This window comes from Pan paniscus, chromosome 6, assembly GCF_029289425.2.
Source record: "Pan paniscus chromosome 6, NHGRI_mPanPan1-v2.0_pri, whole genome shotgun sequence".
Lineage (NCBI taxonomy): Eukaryota > Metazoa > Chordata > Mammalia > Primates > Hominidae > Pan > Pan paniscus.
Window position 1 is genome coordinate 32,018,906 of NC_073255.2, and position 18,491 is coordinate 32,037,396.

The window sequence follows — 18,491 nt, forward strand, 5'->3', positions numbered from 1 at the left end:
CAATGTCAATGCCAAGCTGCCCCAGTCACCACTGTCATTCTCAAGGGGGTCCTGTCCCTCTACAGTTCCTGATCCTGCTCCTGTCCCCCCTACAGTTCCTGTCTCCTGCCCTGCCTCCTTCCAGCCATTCTCACCTGCTGGGACCTCCTGTCTCTTCCCTACCTCTTTTGATGCCTCTGCTAGACTGAGCAACAGCTGAGGTGCCACTGGAGGGCATCCAATACTCAGGCGCAGAGAAGAGGGGCTGTTAGGTCCCTGACTCTCCCCCAACTTCGGGCTTCCACCAGAGCCTGAACTGAGTCTCCCACCTCCTTCTTAGGAATACTCCACCTCAAGGCCCCACCAACTCTGGCTTATCTCCCTTCCTCTCCCCTCCCTTCTCTACCCTCCTTTCTTCCCCAACACTTCCTCCTTCTCTTCTGCGGACCCAGCTGCTGCTTTTCTAGGCTGGGCAACCCAGATGGGATAGGCCTGGGAGGGGTCAGGACCCACTTGACAGACTGAATCTCACTCCCAGATGGCTACAGTTAAGTTTCTCTCTTGGTGGATTGCTTAGGGCACCATCAATATTTTGCCTCCTCCTGCTTGCCTAATCCCTTACTTTCCTCTGTCCACAAATGTCACACTGTTTCTAGAAAGCTACACAGAAGAGTATTTCAACCCTGGTGACCATACTGCACACAGGTGCAAGAACTGGCCTGGAGGCCCCGGGTAGAAATGGCAACAGAGCTCTTCCCCATTACAGGAATATCTCCTTCCAAATCAAAGGATTCCTGTGGGCACATCTGTCTTACGTGGTGAGCTGGGGGAGATGGGTTGTCTGGGAAGGCCCAGGAGATCTCCAAGTATTTGTTCTCAGGGCATGGCTTATTGCCAGATCATAGACAATCCATCACATTTTCCAGGCGCTGCCCAGAGGCAGCACTGAAGCTTCAATAAAAAAATCAAGAGATCACCTCTATCACTACCAGGTGGAGGCAGGGGTTAATTTGTCACTTTGTTGAGACACCTCACCCTCCGCGAAGGTCCCCAACACTTCCTAAAAGCTCAGAAACAGGTAATGCCCTGAAGTGGACCTCATAATTCTGCTTGGTCTGACTGGCAGTTTCAGTCATCCTTCAAAGCCCCTAAATATCTGAAAAGGCCCCCATACCCTTCCCCTGGCCACTGCAGAGTGGGGCACAGGGCTCAGCTGAGGGTCTCAAGTACCTAAGCAATCTAGTTATCATTTACTTTAGTGGATCCCAAACTGAAGGGAGAAGAGAAGATTACTTCCTTTAATAACTATTTTTATTTTTATTGTTGCCAATTATTAGACTTCTTTTTCCTATAGCATGGGAACAAATGGGATGGGGGAGACTTTGAAGGGCGAAGCCCTAGTTCTCAGTGTCTGCCTTCCATTCCCCATGCAGCTTTGGCCCAAACGGGTTTCCCAGCAGAGTGTGTCTGAGATAAAGAAGACAAAAGGGGGTGGCCCAACCCGAAGGTTGGCTCTGGTCCTTGGGTCTCAGTCTCTACAGCCGTAGCTCACAGGAAGCCCCCACGCCACAAAGCTCCAACTGCTTCCTAGGGCAGCTCCATTTCCACTCAGTGCTCGTGTTGGCTTACATTCCAGGCTTGAGAAGAGCCATCACCCCATCCAGCCCTCCTCCCCTACACACCCTTACGGGCAGTTCTGCGATGGGACCCATTCACAGATCATTGTTTCTGCTATATATGCCCCCACAGCCCAGCCCAGCCCATCCACGCAGCCCTAGGGGTACAATCCAAATTTTTGGCTTCCGCGAAAAGAAATCCTTTGCATGTCCTCTTTGATTCACCTGGAGAGATAGGCTCAGCGGCAGATCAGGCTTAAGCTAACGTTTACCGCAGGGCCTGATGCTCTGATCTGCTGGAGGCAGGCTATAGGCAGGGGGTAAGGGGCTCTCTCCCTCGCAGAGCGCAGTGAAGGATTCTTGGGGGCTGGGAGTCAGGAGTTTTTACCTTGGAAGAGTGCGCCTCACATCTGTGTGGATTTTAGGCAGGAGAAGAGCATCAAGGGTCTCACCAAAGGCTTGCCACTCACTGAGGGAGGGGCCTGGATTCAGGGACCCCAGGAGAGTCTCTCCAGCAAGGTCTTGGCTCCCCTATCCTCTTCCCTGCCAAGTCGGCCCTATGTTCCTACCAGGACCCAGAACTCCGATCCAGCCACGTCCTTTCCCCTGGGCTTGCAGGCGCTCCCTCTCGCCCCCGCTAGGCCTTAGCGGGCTCCGAAGTCTGCTGGACTGGGGCAAACCCCGCTCTTCTGGGACGGGGACACGGCCTGGGCCACCCGTGGCTGCCGGGACTCCTTTCCAACAGGGCTGGGGATGGGAGAGTTGGAAATCAAGAAAGAACCTCTGCCTCCAGTGCACGAGCCCAGAGCCCAGGCTACCAGAACCCGCTTGCAGCAAGGTAACTGTGCGTCCTGTGCCTTCTTGAGGCGGCGGCAGCGATCGGCCCTGACCATAGAGGCGGCCGTGGCGCGGAGGACTTGACCTTTACGGCACGAGAGGAGGGCGCTGGCTGAGCCGCAGGGAGGGGGACGCTGCTCTCTCCAGCCTCCTCCACCCAATAGCAGTCCGCTCGACCCACGCCTGCTGCGCGCTCACCCCCTTTCCCCCTCCATTTTGTGCAGTGTCCGCAGACCCGCGGCCGGAAACAAAGCCCCCAGCCCTGCTCTCACCACCCTTCTTGCAAGCTGCTGTCGCCAACCCCCCAGGCCAGAGGCTCAGAGCTAACGCTAAGCCCCTTAAGGCCCTCTCCAGGGCCCTCTTCTCTCGCCAGCCGCCCTCAGCCAGCTCCTGACCCCAGCCGCCCTCAGCCAGCTCCTGGGTACCACTCTGGGTGCCAACCGGGACCTGCCGGGGCCACGGTCCCGTGCGCCGGGTCCCGGCCTCGGGCTGCTGGCGGCTTCGGGGCCTACAGCCCAGCGGCGCGGAGCGTGGCAGAGGCGCGGGGAGCAGCGCAGCCCGAGGCTGCCTCCCGCCCGGGCGGACGGCGCGGCCGCTGGGGTGCACAGCGTAGCCCCGCGTGCCCGGCTCGCTCTCCGTTCCCTCGGATAGCTCCCACCGCTCGGCTCCGGCCTCAGAAAGCGGAAGTATTTGGTAGAGAAAAACACGGTTTCTTTTCAGCTCGTCTCAAAATCCCTTTTAGAGAAAATGCTCCTGTCAAGTTTTATTTCCCGTTGCAAACCACCTTCCACGCTGCCAAGAATTAAGACCGGGAGAGATTAAATACCCGATTATTCTCCTGGGGAGGGCGGGGCGGGGCGGGGAAGTGGGCACCCACACCAAACATTCCTTGAAGTCGGCTTGTCCTGATCCAGCCGCGCCCGGGGAGCCCCACGAAGGCCCGCGCGGCCTGCGGTGACGTCAGCCTGCAGTTGCGGGGCCACTCACCCGCACAGACACGGCCCTTGCTGTTCCGCGCCGGGACCTCCGCCAGCCGTCCTGCCGCAGCCCCGACTGGCCCGCGTGCCGTCAGAGGGAGGCCCGCTTTACACCGGCCTGAGCCTCCATTTTGAGTAGGGGGTTCTTGTAGAAGCGTGGAGGGTTTGGGGCCGCGCCTCTGTCCCCGAGGGGCGCGACATCAGGTAGCTCTCCGAGTTCACACCCCAGTACCTGGGGGAGGCCCTATGTCGCCGCATAACCGCCCGCAGAGGTTTGGAAATCTCTGAGACCCGTTGTAATTATTTCTGCCCAGTGGATCCGGCTCTTCAGCGTCACGAGAGCCGGGCAGAAATGAAATCAACTGTGGCAAGGCCTTGGCTGCTTTCACGGAGGAATTTTTCTGCGCCAGTGTCTTTTTCCTTCCCTTTAAAATAAAATTAAAAATAGCAAGCACTTCTCAGGCATTCATCAGAGATAGATAGATGCACGAGGATTGAGTGGGCATTTTCATAAAGAATGAGGCCGGCTGTTATGGACCGGCGGCCTAGCAGATGAAAACTTAATTAGCGTGCCTGTCCTAAAACCTAGGCATAAATCTCCCTCTGCCTTTTGGATAACGCTACATCTTTGCTTATGAGAAATGGGATGTGAGCAACTCGCTGCACATTTCTCTGATTCTCCAGGTCTTGGTCGGCTGACACGCATTCGATCAAGTTTAAAGGAATGCGCATAAATCAGCAAGCCCCTAGCGTCTCCTTGGGAGAGGTCCGCAAATCCAGGAGGGCGCCTCTGAACCCACCGGGTCTGGGGATTAGCAGTCCAGGGCAACCTCCGTCTCTGCTCCTGAACTCGGGAATTCGCAGAGGAAGCAAGACACTGCATCTTCACCAAGCCCTCCAAACACATGCAGCAGAGTGCAATCTGCACTTACATGTATTACAAAGTGAAATCTGTGTCAACTCTCCGCACACAAATGTTGCATCTGCAGCTGAATTTCTCTGCCTAGTGGTGAATTTTTAAGAAAAGATTTCAACTAGGTTGTTTTAATTTTTTTCTTTCCTTTTCTGTTAATTTTTTTAAAAAACCCACAACTTGAATAACTTGAATGGGTGGCTTCAGCTCTGCATCAGTCACAAATAGGAGTGAAATGCACAGCGACATTTAACAATCATCCACTTAAAATAAGTAAATAAATATGATAGTACTGAGAGCAGATAGAAAAAGTAGCGTTTTTTTTAAAGTCCCATTTTTATTTTCTTAATTCAGGAAGAGTTTTCTTTTTAGAAAAAAATACTTTAATCAGGCTTTCAACAACATTATCCATGGGTCAGTGGCTGATACTATTATTCCTATTTTTCAGGAGGTGGCTGGTCTCTCCTTGATTTTTGTTTTTGTTTTTGTTTTTGTTTTAAGGTTTTAGACTGATTGCTATTTGGGCATTAAAGGAGCCATAATAAATAATCCATGCCCACTTCAGGTTATCTGGTAGATCCACAGAAATTTTAAATAGGAGGAGAGTTAGGTAAGATTGACACTATCAATGACCATTTTAGAACTGGGGGGAAAAAATCCCCACAACAACCCTGAAATGTCTTCTGTCATTACAGTTTCAAAAACTAGAGAGAGAAAAAAAGAAGGCTACTACTTTACCCAGGGTTCCTGTAGTGGTGATGGCTTTCGAAAGGGGCGGGATCCCGGCTGGAGAGCTGCTGTTGGCCTCCTTCCTAGGCTCGAGGCTCAGAATATTTCTTACATCTAAAGAAAAATATCCCCTGTCAACAGAAGAGTCCCTTTTGGAGCTGTTCTTAAACACACAGTTTGATCCAGCTTTGAGGGGATTTTCCACCACTTTAAACATTTTGGGAGAAAGTTGTTACTTTGGCTTGATGGCAGCTCATTTGGAAATGGAGTACTGTTTGGAACAAGAGGTGGAGAGGTGGGTCTGAAGCAACATTATCATTTGTTTCCACAAGTGGAGTGAAAATCCTCAGGGCAGCAAAATATAATTGAATTTCTCGAGACCTTTCGATATGTATGTTTCAACACCAGCCTGTTTTTGAGACAGCTTTAGAGACTCTTTCATAATTCTCATCTATAAAGAAGTTGTGAGTCCTCAGGAGAGGTTGGAGAGGTTTCCGGCAGCCACTTTTGTAACCAATCAATATTATTTTCCATAAAATGATGAATCTGGTTCTTCCATTCACTATTACTTTCCTCTAACGTAAAGATAAAATTAGCCTGCATCTCACAATTCTGCATCCCACGGCTACTGATTCCACCAACATTTTAATACATATGCACATAGCATAGATTTGACAAAAACACATTATCCTATGTGTATATTAAATATACAAACATACATGTGTATTCTTTATGACTCTGAATACAGCACCTGATTGTTGTTAGAGGTCAACAGTAGATATAATATTATTATTATAGTTTTGATGGAAGTTGTTAATATTAAACATATTTATTTATCCTACAAATCAAATGGCAGATTCACAAGCATCAGTATAAGATTGCACACCACCCTGGAGCAGTACTCAGCTCTGAGTTATCCAGGATAACTCTCGTTCTGTATCCAATCCTGTGGTCATTTTGTAGATATGAAATATTAAGTCCTCTTTACTGACCTCTCAAGAGGTGGGTTTCTTAGACTTTCTGAAACATAACTCTAGAACTCTAGACTTAGCAAGGCATCTGAATCTTAATTTGCTGTAAAGACTCCTCAATAGCTCTAATTACAGTGTGAGACCACCCTGGAGGGTGAGGACCAGGAAGGAATGGTGATTTAAGAACACATCTTAGACTGTAACAAAAATGTACAGCTTTAAAGCAGATCTGCAGAAATCTGATGCAGAGCAAGCCACTGTGAAGACAAATCAAATTTGGCCATTAGAGAAAAGGAACAAGGCTTCATCTTGTAAAGTACATTTTGTACCTCAATTCTAGAAATCACCTTAAATTACAATATCTTGCGTCATTAGCAATTAATGATATGATATCTGTACAGATTCTACAAATATATATACAAGCACACACAAGCACTAATATGCAAATGTATACATGTGTACACATATTATATATATTTACATATATACAGGGACATGTATAATTTACATATATTCAAATTTGCTCCAGCTGGAGCCAAATAATTGAGTACTGAATCTCTAAAGTCAAGGAGGTAAGAGCTCTTGATTCCCTTGGTTGAAGAATTACAAGGAGGCTTGTCAACGCGAGGTGGCGCCCTTGATCTACTAATCCAGCTAAGGCCAATTCATGAGCTGTCAAAAGTCAAGGTCACAAATTGTCTTTTTTTTCGTCAAGGTCAAGGTTTAAGGCCTTTCGTAGTCCTGTCATTTCAACAAATATCAAAACCTGCCCTCTCAGACACATGCAGACCCAACAGCAGATTTTAAAATACGACAGCCTAGGCATTGCTGCTACAAAACAACTGGTTTTCATTTTCCACAGGGAGCCTGGGAATTCATACTATCTCTTCCTCCTTTCTTTTCTCTCCCTTTTGTAATACCTGACACTTTAATCTCCTTGAAGCACTTATCATTTTTTAGGATTTTAGTTATGAGGGGTTTCTCCCTTTTCTTAAAAATTTGGTAGCAAAAGAAGTACTGAATAATAATAAAGAATGGTCCTTGGTTTATATAAGATAAACCTGCTCCTTTTCTTTCTGTGCAGTGCACATTTAGCATAGGAAAGTAAAGAGTATTTTCTGCAGATTTTAATGGCAGTGACTATTTTATTAACAATTAATATTACGATATCACTATTTACAGGTCTAAGGGTTTTTTTCATTTTTAGTAGAAATATTTTAAAAGCAGGTGCACAAATACATTTTCACAGTGTGCTGAATGTCTTTATTTACAAGATATCATTCTATAGTGAATATGAACAAAACGAATGTGCTGGTTGAAATAACTGCTTGATTAAAAATGTGCTATGAAGATGAATCACTAATCTTTCTAATGCACTCTGATAACACAATAAACATGGAAAAATACTAATCTCTTAATAGATCAAAATATAGAATGTAGACACCTAAATATTTCAGGGGAATGAATTTTCATTCTGAGTTTTCTAAAAAAGAAAAAAGAAAAATGATTTCTCCAGCAAATGTTTAGCAAATATTGGGAAATGCCAATTCAAATGAAAAAACGAATTGTGTTCCAACCAAAGTCCATCATGTTGGGATGGAAACTCTCGGGAGATCTCACATAAAGTGAATTCTGTGGATCATCTGATGATGTAAACATTTTCAAAAAGATACAAAATCCTTTGGAAAATAACGGATATTGGAGCAGTAAATATAGTTCAAATGCCACAAAATATGCTTGTTATAAGCAATTAAAAATTATTCTTAAAAAGACATTACCGACCCGGGTTCTCTTATAGCCTGAAAGGTTCAGCTGGTTGGTTTTACTATACTACCAAGACAAATGATCCTCAGAAGAGTTTTCTCTCCCTTTCTCCCTTCACAGCAAATATTCCAAGATCATTATTTCAGTACCTTCTCGTTTCCCCTCTAAATCTATACATAAAATGTTTTGCAGAACATACAACAACGGTAGGAATTTCACTAAGATTTACCTGAGCAGACGCTTAACATGCAAAGGGAATGGCGACCTAAGAAGGACAAGCAGATGTTTACAATGGCCTCTTGCGTTTGTAACCAACTTCCAGATTATTACCATCTAACGCAGTGTCCTAAAATGTAACGATCACTTAAATACTTACAAGATTTCAGTAACTGCGTAACTTATCTGAAATTGCGTATTTTGGGGGTTGACGTTTGACATTTAACGGGCTGGGCTGATGGGGTTGGCGGAAGAACTGGCAGTCTTTACCTTTCTTAAAGTTTTAAAACAGTTGTAGATTCCATTAAAGAGAAAGAGATCTCCTTCGGGAGAGGAAAATGCCAGTCTCTGTCTCTTTCTCTTTCCCATTCTTCAATTATTATTAAGCATTATTATCATTATCTGGGCAAAGCAACGAGTTCTGAAGCGTTTCTTCAAGTTGCCTTCTTGCTCTATTTTTAATCCATTAACTAGTGGTTTTCAGTTTGTTGATGACTTTTTTCTCTTTAACCCTCCTGTTCTGGAACCAGATTGTGACCTGCCGCTCAGAGAGATTCGTCGTGGCTGATATCCGCCTCCGTTTGTCCTTAGTAATGAATTTATTCGTGGCGTATTCCCGTTCAAGTTCTTTTAATTGCACCTTGGTATAAGGCACGCGCTTCTTTCTCCCCCTCCTATAGGAGCTGGCATCCGAGGGATGGGAGACCACGTCTAGAAGACAAGGGAGAAGGCAAGTTACACAGGGATCGGACCCCAGCCAGGGCATAGGCGACAGCTCGATCAGAGCCACCCGCCTTGCAGCGCCCGGCTGCTCTTTGCCACCCGCTGTACAATCCTGTCTTCTGCCAAAGCCTAGAGGGTCAGTGGGGAAGGTAGTTAGTTCTGAACTGAAATGAAATCACCCAGGGCTCCAGTGACTTCCCCAACCCGGCCATCCTGCAGGAGCAGCGCGTAGGCAGCCTCGAGTGATAGCCTGGTCCAACGGCCCACACCTTAGCGCCAGGCTCAAGGTACAACACTTCTGTGCCTGCCTCCTTTCTGGGTGCCCGTCCCAATACTCGAAGCTTCTACAATGAAGCCATTTTTGAGAGAATGAATAGGGAGGGGCAATTTGGGGAGCTGTTTTCTGGTCAATTTCTCATCCTTAAATTGGTGTCAGGGGCTGGGGAGGGCGGGGCGCAGAGGGAGAGGGAAGCTAGCCGAGGTCTCCACAAGCCACCCCTCACCCAGGGAGAGCCAGGGACCAGCTCAACTCGAGGCAGTGCAGGCAGACCCAGCCAGCCATGCTCGGGCTCCCAGGGGTGCCGAGCCGCTAGGGCAGACCAGGAAGAGAACAGAAAGGCACCCGGGATCGCCCGGGTGCGAGCGGAGAAGAAGCTGGAGCAGAGCCGGAAGACCAGGGCTGGGAATAGGTCGTCATTTACCGGGCAGAGTGGACTTCCAGAGGTGGGGAGGCTGCGCCTGCTCTTTGGGGCAGTACATTTGGCCGTTCCAGCCGTTGGGCAGCGCCCAGGGCTGGTAGCTTTCCATGGGAAGACCCAAGGGCTCGTGGCGCGACTCGCCGGGGCCCCCGAGGCCGGGCACCACTGGCATATCCAGGTAGCCAGGCATGGGCTGATGGTGGTGGTAAGGCCCGGCTGCGTAGCCCTGGTGGTAGAAGGCAAACTCCTTAGCGCGGGAGCTGAACTCCTCGGCAGCTGGGCCGGCGGTATCCATGTACTTGTCCGCGAAGGCGGCGGCGGCGGCGGCCGAGGCGGGCTGCGCGCACGACTTGATGGCGTTGGGGTGCGGGCCCATGCGGGCGCACGGGTAGTAGCCGCTGCCGAAGTAGCCATAGGGCAGCGCCGCGGGCCCCGACGAGCTCTGCGCCGCTGCCGAGCAGGGGCTGCATTGCTTGGCGGCCTCTGCGCCCGCCGGGCCCGCCGGGCCGGGCCCTCCCGAGGACGACGCGGCGGCGGCGGCGGCGGCTGCAGCGGCAGCCGCGGCAGCAGCGGCGGCAGCCGACGGGGACGCCTCCCCGGGGGCGCTGCTGTAGGCGGACGCGGCTCCTGGCGCCAAGGGCGCCGGGTGCGCCATCAGGTTGCGGCACTGGTTGGCCGCGGCCGCCGCCGCAGCCGCGGCCGCCGCCGCCACCGAGAAGTTGCCCCCTGCCGCCGCGGCCGCCGGGTGGGGGAAGCCCCCGCCCCCGGCCCCGGCAGCCGCCGCCGCTGCAGCCGCTGCTGCAGCCGCCGCCGCCCCTTCCATGTTCTTGTTGAGCTCGTCGGCTACCAGGCCGCCGCCGTTGTCGTAGAGAAACATGACGGTGGGCTCGATCCAGCGGGGGTGGAGGAGCACGGAGGCTGTCATAGCCCGAGCCGCATGGAGAAGACCCCAGTGGCGCTGTTTTAAAAAGCCCCCAAGAAGTGAAGAGCGCGCGGCGCGGGGCCGGGGCCCGAGCGAGGGGGGCGGATCGCGCCCCGCGGGGTCGCGCCAGGCGGCCGCCCATTGGCCCGGCCCCCCCGCTCCGCCCACGGCGTATGCAAAGCGGGCGGCTCCGACTCCAGCTCTGCACGGTGCACCCGTCGTCCCCGCCGCGGCCCGCGCCGTCCCCAGCGCCAGCCGCGCGGCCGCGCACCATTCACCCGGGGGAGAGGCGGAGGAACGTGCGGGTGGGGCAGGGAAGGAAGGGCGGCCCCATCTCCGCCCCCCTTCCCTTCCTTTATCCCAGTGGGGCCCAGACCCGCGCAACCAGGCGGGGAGGGGAGGTGGGCGCGCGATTGGGTTGCGATCTGGAGCATTGGGGACAGGTCAGGTAATTCTGCCGGCGGTCAGGGATGGGAGAGTGGGGAGGACGGGACCAGCCTAGCTCAGAATGGGTGTTTCTTGGAGCCTCTGGGACTGTTTTCTTTCCAGGAACCGGCGCGTATTTCTGCAGTGAGACCACAGGACGGACATCGGCGCCTTCGGCTTCGATGGAGTTGCGATTTTGCTCTTTCCAGGGAAACAGTGGCAGGGTGTTTGCTGCTTATCGGTTCCTGCGGATATGCCTGGGTCCCAGGACATTCCACTGGAGGCTTGGACTGCATTTAGGAGCCCCTATCCCTTCCCTGTCCACACTGTTAGTGAGCAATTTCATATGTTTGCATGTAGACCCATAGACTCAGAACGACTCATCACACACACACACAGTGTACACTGACACACTCACATTCGCACACTTAGGTATACAGCCTGATCCTTGCTCTGACCTGGTAACAACGCTTCCTCCTCCAGAGACTTTGAGATAGAGCGAGCGATCCGTGTGCACCATTCATCCATGCTCCCACCTCGCCAGTATGGCTGGCTTGTTCTGGAAGGGGCTTAAGAGGAACAAGCCCCAGCTGTGCTTCTGGCTGGGACTTAAACCCCCCTTCTGGGCCCTAAAGCCACGCTTCTTTGTGGACCGGACCTGACTCTCCAGGAATCTGGGAACTCGCTATTTCACTCTATTTTGGGACAAGAAAAAGGGGCTCTTTGGGGCCACTTCCTGCCTTCCCCTCAAGTAGTATCTCCAGCCTGCAGAGGGTGCCTAGTCCTTCTTTGCCCAAGAACCAGCCCAAGAAGCCTTTCCTCTGTGCCTGGGAAATGCAACCTTTTCTTGGGAGCATGGTAGGGTGTTGGTGCTGAAGAACCAAGCAGCGACACGTCTTGCAGCTGCCATGTTTTGTCGAGGGGTTCTGGGGGTCCTGCTGCTTTAGAGCCACATACTTCCACTTCCTGATTCACTACTGTGAGCTGGTCAGATGCCTAGAAGAGGAACAAGCGTTCAAAGTGAAAGTGGGCACATTACCGGAATAGTGCTGGGGAGAGTGCTGGATTCTTTTCCACCCCAGGCGGACTGGTGAGAAGCCAGGCTTGGACCTGTCCTCTGCTCCTAGCTTGCACACTCAGCCCTAAACTCAGAGCAGCACGCATACCACCCCTCACACACACCCCACCATCTGCTCTCTAAGGCCCCTGGGCTTCCTGCAGGATCCAGACCAATGTGGCTGGGCTTGGGCTTTTATCTGTCCTGATCCTGGATTTGTCCTGACCAATGTAAGTGTCGCCCAATAAAACCTTCTATGACCCCCACACCAGCCACCCCCCCCCCCCCACCAAGTGTGCCCCTTCCTTCTTGACTTTTTAGCAGTTCTGGGTAAATATTGATTTGCCCCCAGTTTACCTTCTCCCTGACTGGCCATTTGCAGACTCAGGAACTAGCCTCTGTAGGGACTTGATTTTTCTGTTACTTTCTGGCCGTTTCACCACCCCCCTTCCTCCCTCCAAGTGGCATTGTAAAACTCACAGTGACAAAGAGACAGAGTAGGGTTCGAGGCCCCTGTTCCTGAGGACTTGAAGGCGGTTTTACATACTGGTCAGACACGGCTGCAGGCCAAGGTCAAGTTGAAAGTTGCAGTCCAGCCAGCATGAGAACTGCCATGCGAGCGTAGAGACACAGGCAGCAGCAAAAGGCCCATTGCCCACATCCCCTCACTCTTTATTTTCTCTCTCTTTTTAAAATTCTCGGCTCTGACTCTGTTCGGCTGCCCAGAATTTTTTGGTGCCTTCGTGGGGTTTTTGGGGCGGTGTTTACCGACTCTTCTCTGCCTCCGCCCTGCTCAGCCAGGGCTTTGAGCCTCTTCGGTTTTCCGGCCAGACCCGGAAAAACGAAAACACAGCTTGGGGAGCCCCCACTAGCCGGCGCCTGTGCCAGCTCACCTCTGGCCATGGCGCAGCTGCCGGTGCACACGGCGGCCAAGGCCAGCTCCACATTCTTCCCTCCCCCTCCCACTTCACCGGAGCCCCGAACCCTGCGCGCAGAGAAAGGGTCTCAGCTCCACAGACGACTGGGTCCCTCCTCACCAAAAATGGTGAGACAAGATTTCATCTGTCGGCCGAGGAGCCACAAGCAGGTTTGTCTGAGAGGGATGGTGCTGGGGGAAGGCTTTGGATTGCATCTCAAATTAAGCTTTGCTCCTTAAATGTGGCGCTCTCGCCAAGAAAAAGCTTGGGGCCTGAATTCTTGAGATTTATGGTGCACCTTATTGATCAAATTTATCTGGACTTTTTTTAGTTCCCCGATGTGTCCCTATCATTAAAAAAAAAAAAAAACCCTCTCAAGACATGCTTATTTAGAGGAAGGCACCCTGCTTGTTCTCTTCTTGTCTTGGATCTCAACATGTATCTTATTTTTCTACCAGACATGTCCATGGCGTCCTGGCATGCCCCACTGTTTTCAAATGTCTGCATGTCCTGTCAGTATTGAGTTGTAGCCACCAATCAGTGGAGGTCGTTTATAGAAGGAGAACGAGCTCTGAATAATTTGGGTCTGAGTTTCAGAATTTCTACTCACTTTTAAGCAAGAATAATCTTCCTTCCCTGTCTTCTGCTAAGGGAGATAAGATATTTATTAATGTTTCCCAATATGATTTCTTTCCCTGCCAGGCAGCCAACAAACTGACTTGCTGTGGCAAAAGAAAGTTTGGCGGACGATTGAGACGGGTGTGCTCTGGGAAACAAGCACAGACCCTCCTAGCATTTTTCCTCTTTTCCCAACGGCAAGGTCAAGATTTGCTTGCCTGCCAAGGTAGTGGGTCCTGATCTTCTGAGCTGTCTGTCCCTCTGATTTTTTGTTCTCCAGGCTCAGGAATTCCTATAGGATTGCAGAGGCACCTTCAACCTGACAATTTTATATTCTCAGGCTCCTCATGGGTTAGACTGGGGAAGCCAGGGCACCCACTAGGATCGGCCGGCAGCGGTGGCACCTTAGGCATGACAGCCAAGCAGAGGGCTGCATGAGTAGAGGTGGGAGAGGTGGGAGAGGCTGCAGTCACTTCCCAGGTACTGTCTGGTGCACTGATTTCCCCGGAGGAGCCCTGAGAGGGCAGTGCAGGCAGGACCGGAGGGTAGTTTCTGCAGCACGGCCTTTATTTCAGGAATCACCAGAGCCTTTCTCAGTGTTCCAAAATGCCTTGGCTGACAAGGCTTCTTACTTCCTGGGGTAGGCCAGGGTGCCCTGCAGGGACTGGTTGCCCAAAAACCTCTCACTGAAGAAAAAAACCGCAGCTAGGTTTTTCTGGGTGGGGAACTGGATGCCAGCCTGGTCCACGGGGCTCTGGGCTCCCAGCATTGGAGAAGAAAAGGAAAAAGGGAAACCAGGTTTTAATCGAGCTTGATTTTCACTAGCAAATGAAATTTACCTGCTCTCACTTTAACTCTGAGGAGGCTGTCAGCACTGCTCCCTGGCACTATTTCTTTGCATCCATCCAGCACTAGGATAAACATTCCTTGGTTGGTTCTAAAGACACTTTGTATTTCAGGATATTCATGTGCTTTTAATGTATCCAAGCAGCTTTACAAGCCACTTTTGCAGAACATCTTAACCCTCTCTCTCCCACCCTAGGTGGGCTGGGGCACAGAGATAATGGCAAAGGAAGAAAGATCCAGAGGAAAAACTGGTTGAGGGGCTGAGGAGAGAGAAAGAGAAAAGACGAAATCGTCAAACAGTGTAGCACCTTTGAAGCCAAACTTGAGCAGATCATTTGGGAAAGGAGCAAGTGGGGGACTGCTCTGCTTATGGAGGGAATTTTGAGTGTCCCCATCAGGTGGAAGCTGTACCCTCTTTCTTAAGGGGAAAGGGTTGGTAGGTCCTGAGATCTGGGCTGAAGTTGGCCAGCGGACAGGGAAATGGTGCATCGAGTCACTCACTCAACCTTTTGTTCCAGATTTTTGTGCATTTGAAACAATCATAAGGCAGTAAAAGGCTTGAGGCTGTGGGATAGTTTTGGGCTATGGTCACTGTGGTGACCAAATGTTAACATGGTGAAAGTGGAAGTGCAAGGTCCAGGAAGATCTACAGGGACCCCCACTTTGCCTTTAAGATCCCTTCATGGGGTGGATCTCAAGGACAGCAGGTTTTTGGAGGAGCAGCTCTCCTGCTGCCTGTAGAGTTTTTTGTTTTGTTTTGTTTTTTCAGGTACCACAAAGCCACTAGTGCACAGGGACTCAGAAAGACGGCAGAAGCCCAAGGAAAACTCCAATTTGAGTACAGCCCTGCCTTGTTTCCCCCAGAGAGTCCCTGAGCAAGGAGATCTCCACCCCACACACACCATTTCAGAACAACCAGGTTCCAGACTCCCATGAGGAGCATCTCCCACTGCACAGCCTTGGCCAGCCGCGCCCGGACTCCTCAGAGCTGGCGCAAACTCCGGCCTCCAAAACTCGGCTCTGGGAGGCCTAAGTGACTCCGAAGCCGGCGGCAGCCGCGGCAGCGGCCGTGGTGGTGGAAGAGCTCTTTTCCCCGACAGTGCCACTGATCGCTCTTCACTGGAGCTGGAAACAGCCTTCGCGGAAAGGACCGGAGCACGCGTTAGAAGCAGGGGGAGCTTGGTGAAGGGCTCGGCTGGAGGGAGGAAACGCCTTCTCGCAGTGCGCGGCCAGCCCGCGGGGGACACCGGCTTGCTGGACTGCAGGGGCCCGTGCCACCCAGGGAGTGACCTGCGGGTCACTCAGCCGGGGCGCTGGGCGAGCGCGGGACGGCCCGGAGAATTCCGTGCGGCTGCGACGGGAAAAGGACGAGGGGTCTCTGTACCCGACGCTGCCACTGGCCCAAAGGAATTTTACCCGCGAGCGCCCACCCCACCCTAGCTTGATGCTTACGCCCGCAACAAAACAGGAAACCAGGACTGGGCAGTGCATTCTTTAAGTCAACAAATACACTGAAGACTTCGAGCGTTTGAAGGAAGTAGGGGGTTTGCACGTAAGCCTGGCCCCGCCGGGCTCGGCTTTCTCGCTGAGAAAGCGGCGCAGGCAGCCAGGCGGCCTGGGCCCGCGGGGGTCCATCTCGCCCTAGACTCCTAAGAACTCCCACGGCCCTGTTCCCAGCTGCGAATTCTTAATGCACAACGCGACGGAGGGAAGGAAATTCACCAGCGCAGCGACGAGGAAGGGGAACTCAGGACCCCTTCAAGTACACACTGAGGTGTGATCAGAGTTTTATGGGCACTTTATATGCTGTAATCATAACGATGTGTGTGCCTTGATATGCACGCATATTCACGCATCAAACGTGCATACACACACAGAGTGAATGTGCGCATCCAATGTCATGTGGGTGAAATACAGGCATCATACCCAGCCCTACGAAAAAAAAATTCACCCTGTCGGACCAGGCTGGTGACATACTTCGCTGGCGCATCTCCTTACTCACTCTTACTTTTCCGACCCCTCACCATTCCCTCTCCTGTGGCTTGGTAAATACACCTGTCCCCCGTGGAAGGTGAGTCCTGGACTGGCGTTGCCAGGTTCGCATGTCCTCCCCAGAACCTCCGTCTGGCTCCAGGGACTCTCACTGAGCGGGTCTAGAGCACCCAGCACTTTTCAAGGAACAGCCGCGGTTCCTTTGTCCCGCGGCTCCAGCCCCGTTCGGCCCAGCTCTCAGGGAAACGAAGTGCTCAGTAAGAACTTTTGATATTAGTTTGTATGGGTATTTACACTCTGGTGAGGGGAGCTGAGTACGGAAGCTCCATTAATCATACCCCAACCTTGGGTTTAGATACTCAGTTTATGGGTTGGGAGAGGGAGTTTGCCGGAAAGAAAGCATCAAGGTTGGCCGCTGACTCCAGAGAAATGAAAAGGGAGCAAGGTCGTTTTCTGTTTCTGGAAATCAAGAATTAGGAATGGGCAACTACAGGTGCTAACCAACAGACCACTTTTTTGTTTTTTGGTAGCCCTTTGGCAAGGATAGTTTTTCCACCTTTGCCCGATACAATTAAAAAAAAATCCTTTTATTATGGAATTTGTCAAACACACACACAAGCATAACAAACCCCTAGGTACCCATTTCCAAGTTTTGACCCCTATTATAATTTCATCTTCAATGTTTTATTATCCACTTCCTCTCTCTCTATCTTTAGTATTTTAAAGTAAATCCCAGATAGCATCACATCATTTCACCCCCACCATAGGATTTCAAAGATCTGTTATATTTCAAGATTGAGTAAAAGGGCTTGAAATTGGGTTATTGCAATGAAACTCTAGAAAAAACTTGAGGGTTCACCCAGGAGTAAGCTGGACAAAAAGGGGGTTTGAGGGGTGGACCCATCTTGCCTAAAAATCTTGTCTCATCTTTCTAAAAATTACATATGAAAGAGGAAGATTTATGTTACTTTTTTATATGAGAGAATCGTCCTTTAATAGAAAATTTCTATTGCTGCATCAGAATTATGGAGGAACACAAAAAACATACCTCAGTCCTTAGTGTGTCCTAAATTAACACATATTCACTTATTAGTGGGTAAATGACTATATTTCATTTCAGCACAACTTCTCCCCTGGTAGAAACTCAAAAGAAATTTCTAATGATTAAACTAGGAAAGTTTGCACTGAATTGATGGCTTATCAGAGCAACTGCAGTTTTCAGGAAGAAATTCAATGCCATGCGTTGAAAATATTCCCCTAGCAATAAGGGATTATTTTTTAAAAAGAATGAATAAAGATGTTCTGGTTTCTTTTGTTTTAATCTGGTAGTCTCATTTACATTGAGCATGATTCTCCCTGTCGAACTCTGAAAGTGACTTAACTGAAAGCCTTGGCAACTTCAGAAAGCAAAAAGGTAAAAACAGAAAATAGCACACGGTTGAATTTGACAACTTTTACACTACCCGGCTGCTTAATAAATTCTAACCCCACTTGTCTGAGTGGATACTGATCATCTTTTCTATGGCAGTATTTTGTATTTGGGTTGTTTATGGTTTCTTAATTAATTTTTTGAGTAGTGATTAAATATCTGGGATGCTTTTACACTAAGCATATAAATTCTCATGGTATTAGAAAAGAGCTATTTGATGAAACTCATAAGGGGTATGTAAATTAAAAAAGAGAAGAAAGTGTGTGTACATATTTTACAATAATCTCGAACGATTCCAACTATATGTTGCAGAAGCCATGAGCTCTCTGCCCACTGTCTGTGGGGTATCAGCAAGATTGACTCCTACCAAGCCTTGGGCACAGTGGTGGGTTTAAGGGTCCCATGTCTCCAGATCCTAAGATGGAGTTCACCGCAGGGGTGAGGGCTCGGGTCAGGGTAAGGGTGGGGACTGCAGAAGTCAAACAATTCGGAGGAAGAGGGAGAGGGGAAGAGAGAAGCCACAGACAAGCCAGGAGACAAAGAAGAAGGGAGAGATGGGAGGGAGAAGAATAAGAAGCAATGAAACTGTAATTCTCCACAAAAATTTAAGCTACAGCAGCTCAAAGAAGGCCTGTTTTTAAAGCTTAGCAGAAGCCCATTCTCCGCTGAAGCCTGTTCTTTGTGGAAGCCTGGCTGGGGGGCAGTGGGGGCGGTGCCACTGTCGAGTGTTCCTTGCCATTTAGGTCCAAAGCCTCCCTGTGATTTCTGTAACTGCACAAAAACAATCTGGGCTTTAAGAACCTGATTATTGTCCAGAGTTAAATGCAGGCTCGACCTTCTGCCCATAGAGAGTCCAAACAC

At 50.4% G+C, this 18,491-nt stretch overlaps 1 protein-coding gene and 1 long non-coding RNA gene across 2 annotated transcripts; one reads left to right on the forward strand and one right to left on the reverse strand.

Moving 5' to 3' along the window:
- Positions 1-7,262: 7,262 nt before the first annotated feature.
- HOXA13 (homeobox A13) lies at positions 7,263-10,362 on the reverse strand. The gene is made up of 2 exons (XM_008960061.6): positions 9,427-10,362; positions 7,263-8,713 (listed from the first exon to the last, which is right to left on the reverse strand). The coding sequence occupies exons 1-2, from the start codon at positions 10,346-10,348 to the stop codon at positions 8,469-8,471; spliced, it is 1,167 nt and encodes a 388-aa protein (XP_008958309.3). The 5' UTR covers positions 10,349-10,362; the 3' UTR covers positions 7,263-8,468.
- LOC134730772 (uncharacterized) lies at positions 9,418-17,522 on the forward strand. Its single transcript, XR_010112732.1, has 3 exons — positions 9,418-9,601; positions 10,895-12,915; positions 14,979-17,522. It is a non-coding gene; the product is annotated as an uncharacterized LOC134730772 (long non-coding RNA).
- Positions 17,523-18,491: the final 969 nt, after the last annotated feature.